Source organism: Petaurus breviceps, unplaced genomic scaffold (assembly GCF_028583685.1).
Source record: "Petaurus breviceps papuanus isolate PSGF00001 unplaced genomic scaffold, PetGlider_PUasm1.0 90804, whole genome shotgun sequence".
Taxonomy (NCBI): domain Eukaryota; kingdom Metazoa; phylum Chordata; class Mammalia; order Diprotodontia; family Petauridae; genus Petaurus; species Petaurus breviceps.
In genome coordinates, this window is record NW_027187348.1 from 12,662,995 (window position 1) to 12,681,166 (window position 18,172).

General features: G+C 39.1%; 1 protein-coding gene across 1 annotated transcript in view; it reads left to right on the forward strand.

The window, feature by feature from the left end:
- Positions 1–17,889: 17,889 nt before the first annotated feature.
- DNAH7 (dynein axonemal heavy chain 7) overlaps positions 17,890–18,172 on the forward strand; it is a 326,128-nt gene continuing 325,845 nt past the window's right edge. Inside the window, exon 1 of the mRNA XM_069070242.1 lies at positions 17,890–17,943. Coding sequence (XP_068926343.1) covers positions 17,890–17,943 — 54 coding nt within the window. The remainder of the gene's footprint in view (positions 17,944–18,172) is intronic.

Genomic DNA, 18,172 nt, shown 5'->3' on the forward strand with positions numbered 1-18,172 from the left:
ACAATAAATATTTTCCCAGTATTCGCTCTAACTAGATATGGCACTAAATCTAGATGAATGGCTATTGTCTGGATTCCCAGGTCATTCTCCCTCCTTTCTCAAGGAGTTCAGTATTTACCTGGCTCATAGTTTCTCCTTTCTACCCTAAACCCTGCCCTCACACTAGACTTTAATAGACACATTGTTATTCCCTCAAACCATCTGGTCTATGAGTTCCTCAGTCTCCTAAACTACCACAACATATTCCTTAACTATCCCTCAGTCACACATGGGACAATCAAATCCTTGATCTTCGTCATCACCCACAGATGTTCTGCTTCTACAGTCAAGAGTTCTAAAATTCCTTATCTGTCCATAATGATTTCATCTCTCCCTATGATTCAGTCTTCCTAAATCTATTCTTTGTCCATGAAATCCAGTCCTTCTACCCTTCAGCATTCTCCAGTTCACTACCCCTGCTCTAGAGGGATTTTCTTCCCTTCCTAGCTTGACTCTACAGTTAACCAGTTCAATGTTATACAGTCCTCAGATTTCCAGCCAAGATGACAACCTGAACTAGAAGCAGATCACAGAACTACCCTGCTGTGACAAAAACCTGAAATGTGTATTGAAACAAATAATGATCAAGAAATTCATTGAGAAACTAGACTAAGTGACTTTTTCTACCTATCTGTACAAAGTCAGCCAGAACCCTTGTACACTGGGAAAGATAGTGGCCAGTAAAGCCAGTCCAGATATATATTAACAAATGGGCAAGTTTCTAACATGACTGGTTATCTGCCAGAAGTACCTGTAGCCTGCATGACTGTGTGGGAACCCAAGTGGCCAGGGTCAAAAAAAAGCAGGGCCAATCACACACCCAACAGTACCACAAGGAGTAGAGACTGACCCTGGCAAAAAATAAAATATTCCCAGTGCAGAAACTAAAGTTAAGATGAATAAACCAAAAAAGGCAAAAACCAATATTTAAAAAAAAATTATAGTAGAGCTAGAGATTCCCCCTAAACAAAGCCTAGATAGAATTACTCTATAACAATTTCAATTGGAGACTTGAAGGGATAAAAATGGATTTTCCACAGTAAATACCTAGAAGAAATAAAGCAAGAGGGTTTTTTTTTTGCTTTTTTTTGGAGGGCAATTGGGGTTAAGTGACTTACGCAAAGTCACACTACTAGTAGGTATGTCAAGCATCTGAGTCTGGATTTGACCTCAGGTCCTCCTGACTCCAGGGCTGGTGCTCTATTCACTGTACCACCTAGTCACCCCAGCAAGACTTTTTTTTAAATGAACTAATCTCTGTAGGAAAGAATTACAAGGAAAATATATGGCTTAGATAGTAAACCTTAATTAAACAATGGACTCTGAAAATTAGAATAGACCAAATAGAAATAAACAACTCCATGAGATAGAACAAATCAATAGAACAAAATCAAATGTTTGAAAAATAGAAGCAAATGTAAGATATTAACACAACTCACATGGAAAATACATCAAAGAGAGATAATTTAAGAAGTTATTAGTCAGCCAGTTGGCAAGAATTTATTAAGCTCCTACTATGTGACAAGGTATTTGTAATAGTAATGTAATTTGAAGTTCCTTTTGTATTGCTAAGCTGAGAGGTACTTAGCACCTAGTTCAAATTAAGCCTCTGTTAAAAGAACAAAAGTTATAAACCCCTGTTGCTGATGTAACAGGAAGGGGCTGAAAAGGGAGGAGCAATACTGTATATTAGGAAAAGCCCCAGAAAGAGAGAATCAGATCTTCTTGGAGCTAGGTTCTGGAGGCTGAGGAAGAGAGGCCCAGGCTGGAGAGAATGATTTTTATTTTGAGAATCTGGATGAAGTGATTTTGATTTTGGGAACCTGCTGAAACTTCTGAGTCTGAGGGCCAGCCTGAGCTGCTAAGGATTTCCAAGGATCAGCTGGAGCTGCAGAAGACTGAGGAAGCACGATTGTGGTATAGGTATTTTGTATGAACCTGTTTTTGGCTTTGTTAAGCCTTGACTTCCTGGGAACAGAGACTGTGAAGGATATAAGGTGGACTGGACACTGTGAGCTTCAGTGTGGAGCAGGATCTGCATGGAGAGCTGGGCAAGGAACTGGGAGCTATCTGTCTTTGAACCCAGGTGACTGTTTGGTGGATTCAAGTAGGATCTGCCTACCTCAATTCAAGATGAAAAGACCTCTCTGTGGGTACTGAGTAGTGATGAAATTGTGATTTACTTGTGACCGAGGAGTGGATGGCTTGTGTATTTCCCAATGCCCCTTAAGAGAGTACTGAATAGTGACGGATGATTTATGATTGAATAGCGAATGATGACTGAATAAGAGACTGATTTGTAACTTGGTGTGTCCCATGAATGGGACTTTGACTTTTGTATTTTGTGACCCTTAAGGAGGCAAACCTCTTTAAGGATGATTGAATGATTGAGTTACTAAGTGATTGATTGACTAAATGAATGTACTTTGTTCAAAACTTTGTGACCATTGTGGTGAAAACTATGTGGCCATTTTAGTGATAAGCTGATGTGAATGCTGTATTTTGATTTTCTGTGATAAGTTGTAACATTGTGAATGCTATACCTTGATTTTCTGTGAATGTTTTGTTCTTGAATAGAGTGTTCACTGTACTGTATAATCAGAACCTTGAAAGCTGTTCACACATTCTTCTGGAAAGCTGCTTGTGCTTGGCTTTACATTATTGTACTAAGTACTGGGGATATCTAGAAAGGGAGTTCATAGTCTAATGGGGGAGACCATATGCAAACTACTATATACAAACAAAATATGCACAGGATAAATGGGAGATAATCTACAGAGAGAAGGCTCTAGCATTAAGGGGAATCTGAAAAGGCTTCTTGTAGAAGGTGGGATTTAGTCTGAGACTTGAAGGAAACTAGGGGGCAGAGATGAAAATTCCAGGCATAGGGGACAGCTAGGGAAAATACCCAGAGTAGGGAGATTAAAGTGTGTTTTTGCAGAAAAATAGGCCAATGTCACTGTACTGTAAAGTATTTATAGGGGTACTTTATTTATATAAGGTACAAAAAGACTGAACAACTATGAAGGGGCCAGGTCATAAAGGTACTTGAATGCCAAAAAGAGCATTTTACATTTTATCCTGGAGGTGATGGTGACCACTAGAGTTTGTTAAATAAGAGGGTGATTGGGCACCTATACTTCAGGAAGATTGACTTGACAGGTCTGTGCAGGATAGAATGTAGGGAAGAAAAACTTGAGGTAAGGAGACCAACCAGAAGGCTATTGAAATAGTACAACCGTGGGGTGACAAGGGCTTTCACTGGAATGATGACAGCATCAGATGAAAGAATGGCATGCATACAGAGATGTTAAGAAGGTAGAATCTACAGAACTTGGCAACACATTAAATATGGGGGGGAGAGGGGATAAGAGAATGAGGAGTAAAGATGACATCTACTATATTTGAAGAAACTGTAAATTAAAATTTCCCAAATATGTTAGAACCAGATAGCAAAGATAGAAAGAATCTACCTCCTGAAAGAAGCCCTGCCCTGCACCACCCACCCCTCCCCCAAGTCTCAGGAATAACACAGTCAAAATCCAAAGCTTCTAAATCAATGAAAAAATACTTTTAAGCATTCAAAAAGGAGTTCTAGTACAAAGAAATACAGACAGGATTACACAAGACCTGGTAGCCTCTATTATAAATAAGACGAGATTTTGAAATACATTATTCTTAAGGGTAAAAGATAGAGGCATACAACCTTATTCCACAAAGTTGAGTATAATCCCAGAGGGAAAATTAATGAAATAGAGGACTTTCTGATGAAAAAAACAAGAGTTGAGTAAAAACTGAGATTCAATTGCAGGAGTCAAGAGAAACCTACAAAGGTGAGTATATTTCAGCAACTGACAGGATCTGTATGATGATGTAGTGCTAACATTTTAATAGGGAGAAAAGAAATAGGTTTTCCTTCCAGTGCCTTAATGCCTTTAAAGGGTATTGAGAGGGTGAAAAAAAGGGGAGAAATGTAGGTGCTTGGCCAGGATTGGTTCCATTTTGAGAGTTTTTAAGAGTAGATGAGAGAGAATGGTAAAAAGAATACACCACTATAGAAAGAAGGAAGAAGGTGGAGCTTACTACTTCTCATCAGTCAAGTCAACATGTATTTATTTATCCTACTAAATTTTGAGGACTATGCTAAGTGCTTAATTGAATAACAGGAGAAGAGTATAAATAATAGAAGAAGCAGTAGAGGGAGGAGGCATCAAGTGATCTTCACTCTAATCTGAAATGGAAAAAGGAGGACTGAATACAAACATCTTCACACACACAAAAACACACAGACACACACACACTCTGAGGAACAGTTTGGTGTAGTAATATACTCAACAGAGAAACAAATGGAGTTGTGAGGGTGAGTTTAAGAGAGAGGATAATTCTAGAAAGGAAAAAGACACAAGGAAAACAATTTCCTAATCCTGAAGTGGGGAATTAAAAGGGGGAAAAAATCTAGACTGTTTAAGGGTGTTCATTAATTGGGGAACTGCTGCAAAAACTATGGTATATGAACATAATGTAATATTATAAGAAATGATGAAAGATATTATTTCAGAAAATCCTGGGTAGTATGAACTGATGCAGGGTGCAGTGAATAGAACTAGGAGACCATTTTATGGTGGAACAATAATATAGTAAAGAAAGACAACTTTGAAAGACTTAAGAGCTCTAATCACAGCATTACCAATCATGTCTTCAGAGGATCTATGGTGAAACATGTGACTTACCTCCTGATAGAGGTGATGGACACAAAGTGCAAAGGCATACACTTTTGCATATGGCTAACTATGTGGATTTGTTTTGCTTAACTATGTTTGTTACAAGGATACTTTTCTTTCTTCCTTTCTCTACATTAAGGAGGAGGGGAATTCAGAGGAGAGGAAGATTAGCAAGAATGATGCCAAAAAAGAGAATCATTGAAAAAAAAATTTTTTTAGATGAATCAAAGGAAAATGAAAAGGAATCATAGACAAGCAGGATAGTTTTGAAAGTATAGACCTTACTTTATATATTTCTAAAAAGCAAGTGGTTTGAAATGGATATTTAAGGTTTCATATAGAAACTTCCTTTTGTGTTCAGCTGAGTGTATGGAAATGTTCATGCTTAAGTTAAGGATAAAAATAAAAATTAAAAATACATACTGCCCTCTACTTTTGAATTCCTTGTCCCCTTTTCCTATTGTTGAATGTACCTTGGCAAATTCCAACCCTAGACTTCCATCATCCACCACGTTTACTCCTTCTAATCTACTGCTGAATGGTGCTGGAGGAAGTCATGCAACTATACTGACTGGATCTACTACAAATTTATGCTATATAATATTGACTAGCACCTTGCAGAAGCAAGGTAATCCTTTTATTCCTCCCTAATTGACTGTCCCATCTTTCCTGGATTCTGTTAAGGATCTGGGCTAAAATCTTGCCTCTCTCACTTATTACCTATGTGACCTTGGGTAAGTCATTGGGCCTCAATTTCCTTATCTGTATAGTGGGGGTGGGGGTTTAAACTAGATGCTTTTTAAGGTCCTTTCCAACTCTGAATCTATGACATATGACTAAACCTCTTTTCTTCTCAAGACTCTCACATTAGCCTTCCCCTAATTCTTTCAGCAGAAAATTCACCTCATTCTTTACTGAATAAATAAAAGTCATGTGCATGTCTATGTCTCAAAACTTTTGCCTATATCTCAAAACTCCTTGATATCATTCTCTATTTTCTCCTCCTTTTATTCTAGTCTCAGATGAAGAGGTGGTACTTGCACAGTCATTAGTATGGAGGAATTGGATAAATACTATTAAAAATGATTGAAGTTTGCATTAATGAGAATCCTAAAGAGTGTTACTGGACTGTACATGTTGTAAAAGCTTTGTAAATAGATGTAACAGTGTGATCACCTATGATTCATTTTTTTTTGCAAACATGCTTACTGTTTTTATAACAAACAAGAGGTTATTATTATTATAACAACATTTAATTATTAAGATTTCCTGAAATAATCTAATAAGAATTGAATTGCTTTCATTGAAATTGAATGAGTCTCTAATTTACAGATGCTCATTTTGTACTTATGATGCTAACCTTTTAGAAGTGATGTTATCGGTGGGTTTTCATTATATTCCACATGGCTATCTATTTATTCAAGTGCTCATGAGAACTTGCTTCACAGACTTAAAACACTGTTAATAAAATGCTTTGGACTTGGTATCTAAAATTGTTTCAGGTAGAATGGCAATTTTTGGCACATATAATTAAACTACTAAATGTCTTCTCATAAAACTTCTATTTTCAAAGGGTTGATTGAAATCTATAGAATACAGTATTTCAGTTTAGGAAGGCTTTCCTATTTCAAAATATTTAATCTTCTATTTGTGTTTACCTGTTGCAGTCATTAAATATGTGGTGGCATGCGAGATAATTAAATCACATTTTAAAAAATTCTTTGGCTGCTTCTTTCAGGTTTGGTTTTCAAAGACTGAGCATTTCTTGTTTGAATAAATTGCTTCAGATCTTAAACACTTATGGTCACTACCTGAGAGTTACTGTTTATAAATCATAAATTTACTGTTTTAAGTTAAAATTCATTAAATTATATACATATATAAAAGAAGATGGTCCTTGCACAATGCTAAACTATTGGAATCTTTCATATGGTCCCCTCCCATCACTTCTGGCAGATTGTTCCCACTATTTCTCCCTTTTTTCAATCTTCAGTCTCTCCCTGTGTACTGGTTCACTACACCTACAGACTTGTTTAGATTTTCTTGTACTTAAAAAACCTTCACTTGGCCCTTCCATCCATTCCCTTAAGCTACCATATTATATTTCTCTTTTCTCTTACACAGTCACATTCCTTAGGGGACACAAAGCTGTCCCTACTTCCCCTCCTTTTACTTTCTTCTTAGTGCCTTGCATTCTAGCTTCTGACCTTATCACTCAACTGTAACAATTTTCAGCAAAATTACGCATGATCTCCCAAATGTCAAATCTGATGATCATTTCTCAATCCTAATCCTTCTTGCCCTCTCTACAACATTTGGTACTGTTGATCGCCTTCTCCTCAATATACTTTCCTGTCTGAATTTGGGTGACACTGACCTTTTTTCATCCTCCTCCTACCTGTCTGACCACTAATTCTCAGTCTCCTTTGTTAGATTATTATCCACATCCTGTTTCCTAACCGTGATTATACCTCAGGGCTCTATCCTGGGCCCTCTTCTATTCTTGTTCTTCACTTCTCTTGGTGATCTCAATATTTCCCATGTATTCATTTTTTTATATCTCTGAAGAAGACTCCTAGATCTATATAGAATGAGAATGCATGTCCAGATTGCTAAACATGGAGGCACCCATGTGGGAGACTCCAGAGAACTGCCTCTAGGTGAAGACATTCTACATTTCCCTACCACAAGGATGAGAGTAGCCTTTTTCCTTTGACTGCTTGGAACAGGTTGCATCTTTCAAACTACCAGCCTGGGACTGGTAGTTTCATTCTCGTCCCTATCCCTCTCCCCTTCCCCTTCAGTGGCATCTAAGGAGGGGCAGGGAGAGGGTAAAAGTACTGTTTATCTACAGCACAGGGGCCATGAACTGATCTGAGTAGGGGAATAATAAATAAATAAATATGTAGCATTTACTATGTAGGACACTGTGCAAATCACTTTACAACTATTATCCTATTTGATCCTTACAACAACCCTGAGAGAAAGGGGCTATAATTTTATAGTAGAGGAAACTGAAGCAAACAGATGTTAAATGACTTGCCTAGGGTCACACAGCTAGTAAGTGTCTGAAGCCAAATTTAAACTCAGGTCTTCCTGACTCCAGTCCTGAAATTTTATCCATTGTATTACCTAGCTCTTTTTCCGTGCCTAGCTAGGCAAAGGTAGCCTTCCCCACTCTAAGCCCTGAGAACAGAGCCTGAGGCTTTATTTGGTTTTATTTTATATATACTTTTCCATTCTAGTTGCAGGTAGTGGAGTCCCCCGACCCAGACCTAAGCCATGGTGACCTTGCAGACAGGATTTCAGGCTGGATATTGTAGCCAGACCAGCAAGGAAGCTCTGAGAAGTAAGGGCACCCAGGATTTAAGTCCAAGGTGGGTTTTGGACTTGAAACTAGACTATATATGAATTGAGAAAGCTGTGAAACAAATCCTCTTCTGCTCCACAGATACTTAAGTGGTGGGTGGGTGGGTGTAGGGGACATGTTTGTATATTCTTATTATACTGTTTAAGTGAATATTCCTTTGTTAAAACTAACTTGACTGTTAAGTGATTAAATGAAACTGAGGACACAGGGGACCTCTAAGATTGAAGCAACTCAAAGTGTGTCGGTTGGACCTAGTAGAAAAGAAATGCTGAATGCCTCCCAACCTCCTTAAAGGGACAGAGAACCCAGAGGGAGGGGTGAAATATAACACACCTGGCTCTGAGGCAGTAGGAGCTAGAATAAGCACTATTACATAGATGTCCAACCCTAGTGTCTCTCCTGATCTCCAGTCCCAAATTCTGAACACAGTAACTACCGTTTAATTTAGACTTTAAAGTTTACAAAGAAAAGGGGATTTCTGAGGGAAGTCCATGTGAAAGGGAGAAGGGGCTCCTCAGATGCCCTGGCCCACCTTACCCAAGTACAAGCCTGCCCTCTGAAAAGCAGAAATACATAGGTATGGCAGGACAATCCCTTTTCCCTAACCACAACCTTACAGTGCCCCACTCCCTATTCATATAAAATTGGTACAGCTCCAACACACTTGATCCCAACTCCCACAATTCTTGGCTTGACCAGGTTCTTGATTCAAGAATTTCTCTGTCATAATTCCATTACTGATGTATTACAGCTAACCTATATTCCTGCAGATGCCAACTTGTCACAACAGCTCCTTGCTCCTTTGACAAGACATCTATCTATCCATTGCCAGAGGGATCATGTGAGTGTATAGCTCTGCCTTTCCTCTCTTTGGCCTCCTCTTTCTCAAGCACCTGCATCCATATGTAGCCTTTTTTTTAAAGACAAAGGCCAAAGGTATAGCTCAGGTGTGAGAACTTGCTATGAACTTGAGTTCATTAGTAAGTTGAGGAGGACATGACATCTTGTCTAAGGAATTTACTCTTTGACCAGGAGACACAGGAAGGAGGAGGACTCCTTCCAGGGATGTGCGTGCATATCCCTGTTACAAAAACGTCATGTTATGTTTTATAGAGTAATATTAAACCAAGGTCTGGCTAACAGTTTACCAAAGATTATGAAAAGATTAGTTAATAATTGATAAGTTCTAGTAGCACCTTGTCTCCCTATTATGTATTTCTATAAGTAACTGTCATTGGTAATGATATTATGGCTAATGTAATTTTGTGCCAATTTTAAATGGAAAACTAATCAAAATCCATTACACATGAATGAAGTCAATGGAAGAAAACAACTTCAGTAAAAAAAAACAACACATGCACAGCAGATTTTTGAAAATTCTTCCTTTCATTGTTGTGATAAAGAGCTTTATAAAGCAGGTACTGGTTAATTTATGTTTTTATATCCTCAGCCCCCAGCCCAGTGTCTGGCTAATAAAGTGTTTAACAAATGCCTGTTTATTGATTAAAAAGCTGAATCAATTTGAGGCATTGTTGTTATTAGTTGGGAAGATGGAAAGGAAGAAGCATTTATCCAGCACTTACTTTGGGCCAGGCACTGTGCTAAGTGCTTTACAAATATCATCTCATTTGGTCCTCATAACAACCTTGTGAGGCAGGTGGTTATTACCTCCAGTTTACAGATGAGGAAACTGAAGCAAACAGAGGTTAAGGAATTTGCCAGGGTCACATAGGTAGTAGGTGTCTGAGTTTGGAAATTCTTTCTGATTTCTGGCCCAGGGCCCCATCCATCCTACTACCCAGCTTCTTTTTGGCAGTTTGTAATGATGAGAATTATAATTACTCTTCTTTCTGATGCCATCAGTCAAATGATTCAAACCTGGGCTTTTACACATTCTTTTGAAAACTCTACTTTAAGTCTGGCTGATACAACAAAGCTAAAAAAAGACCACACCTGGCTATGATTTTATTCAACACTATTAAATTAGGGCCTACTGAGTAAGACAGTCAGATCTGGATTCAAGTTAGTCATTTAAACATATTATCTATATAAGAAAGTCACTTTACACCTCAGTATTCGAGGCCAGAGGTGTCAAACAGGTGGTGGAACCAAATTAAAAAGTAACTGGGAAATATTTAACAAATAAATAAAAATACAACATAGATAATGCTAATTTGTGGCTCTCTAAATCAGTATTTGGCCCTTAGGGTTCTGTTTCTATTTGAATTTGACACCACTGGTTAAGCTACTCTCTGATGCTATAATTTGCAGAGAAGGTGCTAACCTTCATTGGCAGAGGGAGTTTCCTCACCTCTGAGTTCACTAAACCAATGAGATCACAAGTCTAGTTCCTCTCCCTATCCCTTCCATTACTATGTGCCTACCACTGTGCCAGGTATGTGGAGAATATGAAAGAACTATGAAACAGCGTTTCTGTCCTTTGTTGTTCAGTTGTGTCTGAGTCCTTGGCAGAGGTACTGGAGTAGCTTGCCATTTCCTTCTCCAGTTCATTTTACAGATGAGCAAACCCCAAGGTAAACAGAGTTAAGTGACTTGCCCAGAGTCACACAGCTAGTAAGTGTCTGATGCCAGATTTGAACACATGAAGAGGAGTCTTCCTGACTTCAGGCCCAGCACTCTAACGACTGAACCACCTAGATAGAACTTTGGGAATTTATAATCCAGTTGGGAAGGTGAGATCTGTAAGTACATAAATCTATAAACATTTATTAACTGCGTACAATGTGCCAAGAACTGTGCTAAGTGCTAAGGATATAAATAAAAAGAAAAGAAAGAAAAATAAAAGAGAAAGAAAGAAAAACAAAAATAGTTCCTGCCTTCAATGAGCTCACACTGTCATGGTGTTGGTAGGGGGGAGGGAGGGAGATGACATAAACTAAAGCATAAAAGGGAGTGTGGGGACATGGTAGAGAAGTTTCCAAGTAGTGCAACCAGATGAGGAATGAAGAGATGTCTGAGCTGAGTTCTCTTAAATGGAAATTGGGAGTTCATGGCCCCTCCCTCCAATCAGAGGCAGAGGGTAGTGATAAGGTGAATAACTAATACCAAGGCTGATGAGATCTTATGAGCTGATGATGTTATCCCAATAATGAGCTTCCTGGGACATGGTGCCCAAAGTAGTGTTGCCAGGTGAGAAATGAGCATCCTGACCTGGCCTGCCTCCGTTGTGCTCCCTTCTATACTGGTCTCCTGGCCTGGCTTTCATGCAAGCCATTCCATGGAGATCCCTCCATAGGTTTCTTGGGCTGGGTCTAGGGAAACACTATTTGTTAAATTTCCTCTAAGGGTCACCTATATCGAGAGAGATATAGGGGAGGAGGGAGAAGGAACTGAAAGGGGAGGGAAACCTTTCTCCAACCACGTTCTTCAGTTATAATATTCTCCTTTTTGTACCAGCTTCCAGCCTGAGCTTCTTCTGCCTTACGAGATTTGAATTTCAGGGGAAGGAAATAGAGTGGAAAATGAAGAAGGTTATTAAATCTCTATTAGACTTTTTAGTTTTTCTCCAAGAAGGTAAAAGTGAATATGTAGTTTATATGGCCTCCTCATTTCGTTTAATTAAATTCAACAAATATTTATTCAGGGCTTACTACACACAAGGACAAAGATGAAATAATCCCTGCCCCAAAAGAGCTTACATTCTGCTGCTTTCTGTTAATTCCAATGGATTTAATAGTCAGGTCTTTGGTCAACCAGTTGGGGTAGAGAGGCAACATGAAAAAGTCCATTAATGGATCCACTACATTCTCCATAAACTGTCATACTACATTGGCTTCATTGGTGCTAATATGCAGTCTCAGTCACTTCCTGCCCCCATCACTTAGCCATTTATCTCAGAAGTTTATGTTATTGGTCACCAGGAGGTATCTGAGTAAGAAACTACTGAAGACACTGGACAAATCCATTCATTACCACCAGTAATTAAAAAAAATTAGTTCTATGCATATAACACTAAAATCAGACTTATGGTATAATCTCCACAGATCACAGATATTTTGTAATTATTCACAAAAACAAGATTTTCTCAGTTTCATCATTTAAGAATTGCAGAATTTAGGGGTGGCTAGGTGGTATAGTGAATAGAGCACCGGCCCTGGAGTCAGGAGGATCTGAGCTCAAATCCAGCCTCAGATACTTCATATTTACTAGCCATGTGACCTTAGGCAAGTCACTTAACCCCAATTTCCCTACCTTCCCCCCTCCAAAAAGAAAAAATTTTTTTTCAGAATTTCACAGTTGGGATAGACTTTTGATGTCACCTAGTTCAGAGGTGTTAAACATGTGGGTGATACAGGAACCAGATTAAAATGTAATTGGGAAATATTTAACTAACTAAATAAAATACAATAGAACACAGATAATATTAATATGTGGCTTTCTAAGACAATGTGTGGCAGAAGGATCATTATGCACAGTTTAGAAGTTCTGTTTCTAGTTGAATTTGACACCCCACAGTCCCACTCTTTCCAAAAAGGAATATCTTTCACAATGTCATTAATAGGAGTCATGCATCCTCTGCTTAAAGACCTCCAATGAGGAGAAACCCACTACCTCTGAAGGAAACCCATTCCACTCTGGCGTAGCTCTGATTATTAGCAAGTTTTCCCTTTTATCATGTCTAAATCTGCTCCCCTGCAAATTCTATTCACTTCTAAATTTGGGCTAGCAGTCTTGGGCCAGAGCAAGTCTGATCTCTTTTCCCTATGATAGTCCTTAGAAACATTTCAATGTTGAAGCAATTGAAGAGGCCCCTTATTAAATTAATTGCAAGGTCATGGCATCTCATTATCTACAACTTTAGTTAAATGAGGTATTTGATAGGATTGGAATTGTTGGATAGGGTTTTTTTTCCAACCTTTGGTCCAGATAGGAGGTGGTTTTATGATAGGTTCCTTTGAAAGACTACCAAAGCAAATAGAAAAGACTCCTTGTTGCCCCAAGCAATCATGTAAATACTCTACATATCTATGTGATTATCTAGCAGAGCAAGAAAGCATTTTTTTTTTATTGGGCAAATAAAAAGTTGGAGTATGAACTGAGTGCCAAAGACCTTTAAGTCACCTGACAAACACAAAACAAGCTGGAGTACAGTATGTTCTAGGAGTCCCTAAGACATAAGGTTAGAGGTAAGTGCTTTTGACATTCTGGGCATACAACAAGCATTTTACCAGAACTCCCAGGAAGCAAGTATGTCTGCTAAAAATATAATTTTTTGTTTCTCAGAGTTAACCTGTGTTGTTTCTTAAAACTATCCCCTATATTGCTATATCAATTTTTAATAAAGTAAAATTATAAGAATACATAAAAACTTAGATTGTGGATGACCTCTGAGGTCATCTTCCTTAGATCAGAATTCATGATCTATATACCCTCAATACAAATTAATGTGTATAAAATTACTTTGTGGTAATGGTTTAAAAAATGGCAAACTTTTTAAAAGACTCATTGTTTTCTTTCTTAAAAAAATACCTTGTGGGGTCTTAGTACTTAAAAAAGTCAACATTTGAACCCTCTATATGGTACTACAGTGTAAAAAACAAAATCATGTTTTGGATCTGTAGTCATGGTTTTTCGCTAACCATTAATTTGTCAGTGCATACATCGCCATCTAGTGTTCAATAGAACTAAATGCAATGAATGATTTGAGCCTTCTGGTTATGATTAGCAGGTCAATGTGTGGTAATAAACAAGGATCTTTTCTGCATTTGTTTTTATAGGAATCAGTCCATATATAGCTCTGTTTTTTAGAAAACAGATTCCACATGTGCGAATTAGTGCCCAAATTTTATGGGATTCTTTCTTGTCTAGGATATTTATTGTAACTGTAACTTTGTGCTTGCATATCCCTGTATACATGGTTTTAAAACCTTCAAGTAAACAACATTTTTATTATTCCCAATTTCGTGGTAGGATTATTATCTCCAATTTCATGGTGGGAAAACTGAGGCATCACATAAAAATTAGTACCACGCATAGAAAGAAAATGCTATATTTTTTTTGCTCCAAGTTATACCAATCTCTCAACTTCTTTTCCTCTAATTAATAAAATTGTATATAATCTATAATAACAAAAGCAACAACTACCATCAAATGGAAAGCATATAATAATCCACCATCCAACTTTACCTGTCACCATTCAAAAATCTTTTTTATTTTTCTACAGTTACTTGTGGAATGAATTCATAAGGAATTAGTTCCAATACCTTGGACTCCTTGGCCTTGGTTTTCCTAGTTTGTTTCTTTGGGTGGGGATGGCTGGTGCTTCAGGTGAATACAGGTAGCTTCCTCTTGTACTTTTTTCTTCTGATCATTTTCCTTTATGCTCCCCAGAAAACTCTCTCTGCTCATAAAGTACTTAATATACTCAATATACATATCAGAATGTTGCCTTTAACCTGTCGGTTCATTACAATGCCTCTGGTATGCTGACATTATAGAACATTTCAGTTTTCCCATGGTAACATGATTCTTCCCTGAACTGTACCCATACCCCTGATATGTACAAAGTCACCCTTCTTGTAGATCCAAATATATGCAGCCAAAGGGATGATTCCATGTTTTAAAAAGGGCCTAGAGAATATACAGCCCATTCCTCTCCTATTTCCTTTTGTGTTAATAGATATAAATTGGGGGAAAGGGCCTCTCTTTCCATCACAAACATACCACATTTTCACATCTTTCAAGTAAGAGATTAAAAAAAAGTAAAAATAAATTTTAAAAAGCTTTTTAGTGCTTAGCAGCTGTATTAGTTTACATAATATATTTTATAGGAGGAAAGAACATTTCTCATAAACGATTCCTTCAGAATCAGCACAAATTTGGGCATCAAATCCTTAAGCAAGTGTTTGTTTCTAATAAAAGCATTTTTAGCAAAAAAACACCCAAAACATAAAATAAAAGCATTTTAAACAAAAAAACACCCAAGCCATAAAAGAAAACATGATTATCAATGTAACTAAAGTTGATGCTTGGAGGACCAGAAAATGAGCAGATTAATTAGAGTCCTCTAATCTTTCTTAAAATCTGGCTAACTCAGCTAATCTCTTAAAATAAAGTCTTAACTGAAGATTAGTAATTCAAAACTCTTAATAACTTTCCCCAAATTAGAATTTTATTTTGTAACAAAAATAACTTTCTAAGACAACAAAAATACATTGCCATCCCTCTATAGTTCTCCTTTCCCCATATGAAAGTTTCATCTAGTCAACCAATATAACTGCTCTTTGGCACACTTATGGTCTTCCAGAAGGAACACTGATTTTGGTGAGAGTTTTCAACCCTTTTCTGGGTTTGGGCGTTTTACTTGCTGTTATACCATTGGCCCTAAGCAAATGAGGACTGGGGCTGAACATCAGTAGTGTACCTCATGGACATTGTTTTTCACTTCTGGTCTTGATTTGGAGCCAATGCAGCCACACTTGTTAGTTACTCTTGGGGTTCAGCTTCCTCTATACAGGGGACATTTATTTAAAGCTCTCATGCTGAAAACATGAGAGGAGAAGTAGAGAGAAATGGTTTCTCATGGGGCTCATTATCTAAGCTTTTAGATTCATTTTCTCCTACTCTTATTTTCTCTCTACCCATTAAGTACATTTATTAAGGGCTTGGAATTATCAAAATTGACTGGCTTCCATTTTTAATTACCCAAGTATCCCACTAATATCAGCCACATTGAGTTGTTAGTTAAGTAGCTCAGAGGGTAGTAAATTGCAATTATGGAAGGTTATTTCCCTCTCTAAACAATAAACATGGCATTATTTGGTACAAAAGGACCTAAGAAAAGATTTCACAAGCAGTGAGTTAGCAATCTACCAGGTTTAGTGTTGAAGGCTAGCCCAGACACTGGGAAATAAAAAGAAAAATTAAATTGTAACAATATGAACAGTATAATTTGAAGTACTGAATTAAAAGGGGTCCCCAGGCTTGGTTGAGATTAGAATAAAAAACTCCCTTCCTTCTGATGAAATGAAAGACTTTGAGTTCTAGATTTACATAGAGAAAAATCAAGGCTCCCAAAGAGTTCCTGGTCTAATTATGAGAGACATCACATAAAAGGAAGCTCAGGGGCAGGGCAGGTAGAAAGATTCATTGGTCTTTAGGTTATATAGGTAGTAACAGATGACAATGTGGCTCTCCAGGACATAGATTCGGAGCCTGTGGTAAAGTCTGGAGGTTCCAAAGAAGCAGGAACCTGGTGTCCTCCATTTCATCAGAAGGAATGGAGTTTTTGACTCCTGTCTCATTCAAGCCCTGTGACCAGATAAGCAGCCAGGGCAAAAGGGAAAAGCCAAGGTGTGATGAGACAGCCATCAATATGCTGGGAAAACAGAATAGTAATCTAAAGCAAGCAAAAAAAAAAAAGTCAATCTGGTAAACAAGTGTCTGGGAGAATAAATGAAGATGAAATGATGTTGCAGGTTTCTTACCACTCTGTTTTAAGGGCCACGAGCGTGGCACAATGGAAAAATCACTGCCTCTGCTGTCCGATCTAATTCCAAGTTCCATCTCTGATGCTCCTCCACCTTGGGTGAGAGGCTTAAAACTCCCTGGGACTTCTCACCTATAAAAGAATGGGGTTGGTGCAGAGATATCTCATCTTTCCAGCTCAGCTATGATCCTTTGGAAAGATCGCAGAGGCCCTACTTGGGAGCCGGGGCGGCACATCTAAGGCCCGCCTGCCCACTGCACGCAGGGTCTGCAGAGCTGAAACACACCCTACGGAAGTTTTTATTGTAGTCTTCTCCTCACCTGCCCCCTACGGGCCTTCTTGTAGAGGGGTCAGGGCAGAGAGCTGGGCACACACCACTGGGAGGAGGTGGGGGTGGTTAGAGCTCGCTACAGATGAACCAACCCAATTAAAAGGAAAAAAGTCTCGTCTAGAACCCCAGCTCTTCCGCTTCCATGTCGTAATAATGATGATGATGATGATGAATTATTGCTATGTTACATATTATAAATTCTTGCTATATTATAAATATAATAATAATAGCTAGCATTTACATGGCGCTTTATTAACATTTGTAATGTACTTTACAAACATTCTCTCACTTGATACTCCCAACAACCCTCGAGGTACCGGTAGGTGCTGTTACCTTATTATTATTCCCATTTTGCATATGAGGAAGTTGAGGGGGACCGAGGGGCAGGGACTTGCCCAGAGCTGTACAACTTGTAAGTGGCTGAGGCTGTTTTTGAACTTGGGAACTTCCGAGCTCCCAATCTCTAAATTGGCTCTCCCGCCCCGTCCCCCGGCGCGCGCCCCCCCCCCCCCCCCCCACCTCCCCAGGCCTTGCCAACGCCAGAGTCCTGCTGTTGCTTAGCAACGGCCCAGCACCAGCCACAACACTGGTAGCGAGCCGAGTTCTTGGCTGGTCGTCTGGGTCCGCGTCTCGGTCTCGGTCCAGTCTCTCTGGTGTCTCGGGAGGGATCGACCTTCCAGCCAGCCTCCCGCGCGTCTCCTTCTCCTTCTCCTCCCCTCCTGCCCGCCCTCCAGGGCTTCCTCTTCGGCCATGAGCAAAGACCAGGTGAGAAGAGCAAGCAGGACGTGCTGGGGCGTGACCTTCCCCACCCCATGAGCTCCCGCCACCCGACCCGGAGGGTTCCAAAGTGCAGCGTCCCAGTCTGGGGAGCGGGGAGGTCGGCTCGCCTGGGCGTTGCCCCCGAGCTGGAAGGGGGCGGGGGCACGAAGGCGTCGGTCGTGCCTGTACGGGCTTTAGAGGTTCACCGCCCATTGTATGGATGAAGAAATCGAGCCCCAGAGAAGGTTGGGGACCTGTCCAGGGTCACACACAGGTAATGTTAGTGTATGAGACAGGATTATTATCTGGGTGTTCCTGACTCAGGGTCCTATCCATTACACCGCCGGGATCCCATTTTACACATGGAAAAACTGAGGCTCAGAGAGACTAAGTGATTTACCAGGGATAACAGATAGTAAGAGGCAGGGTCGGATTTGAAACCACTTCTCCCCATTGAGAATTCAGAGCTTTTCTCACTAACCTTATTGTTGTTGTTCTCGAAG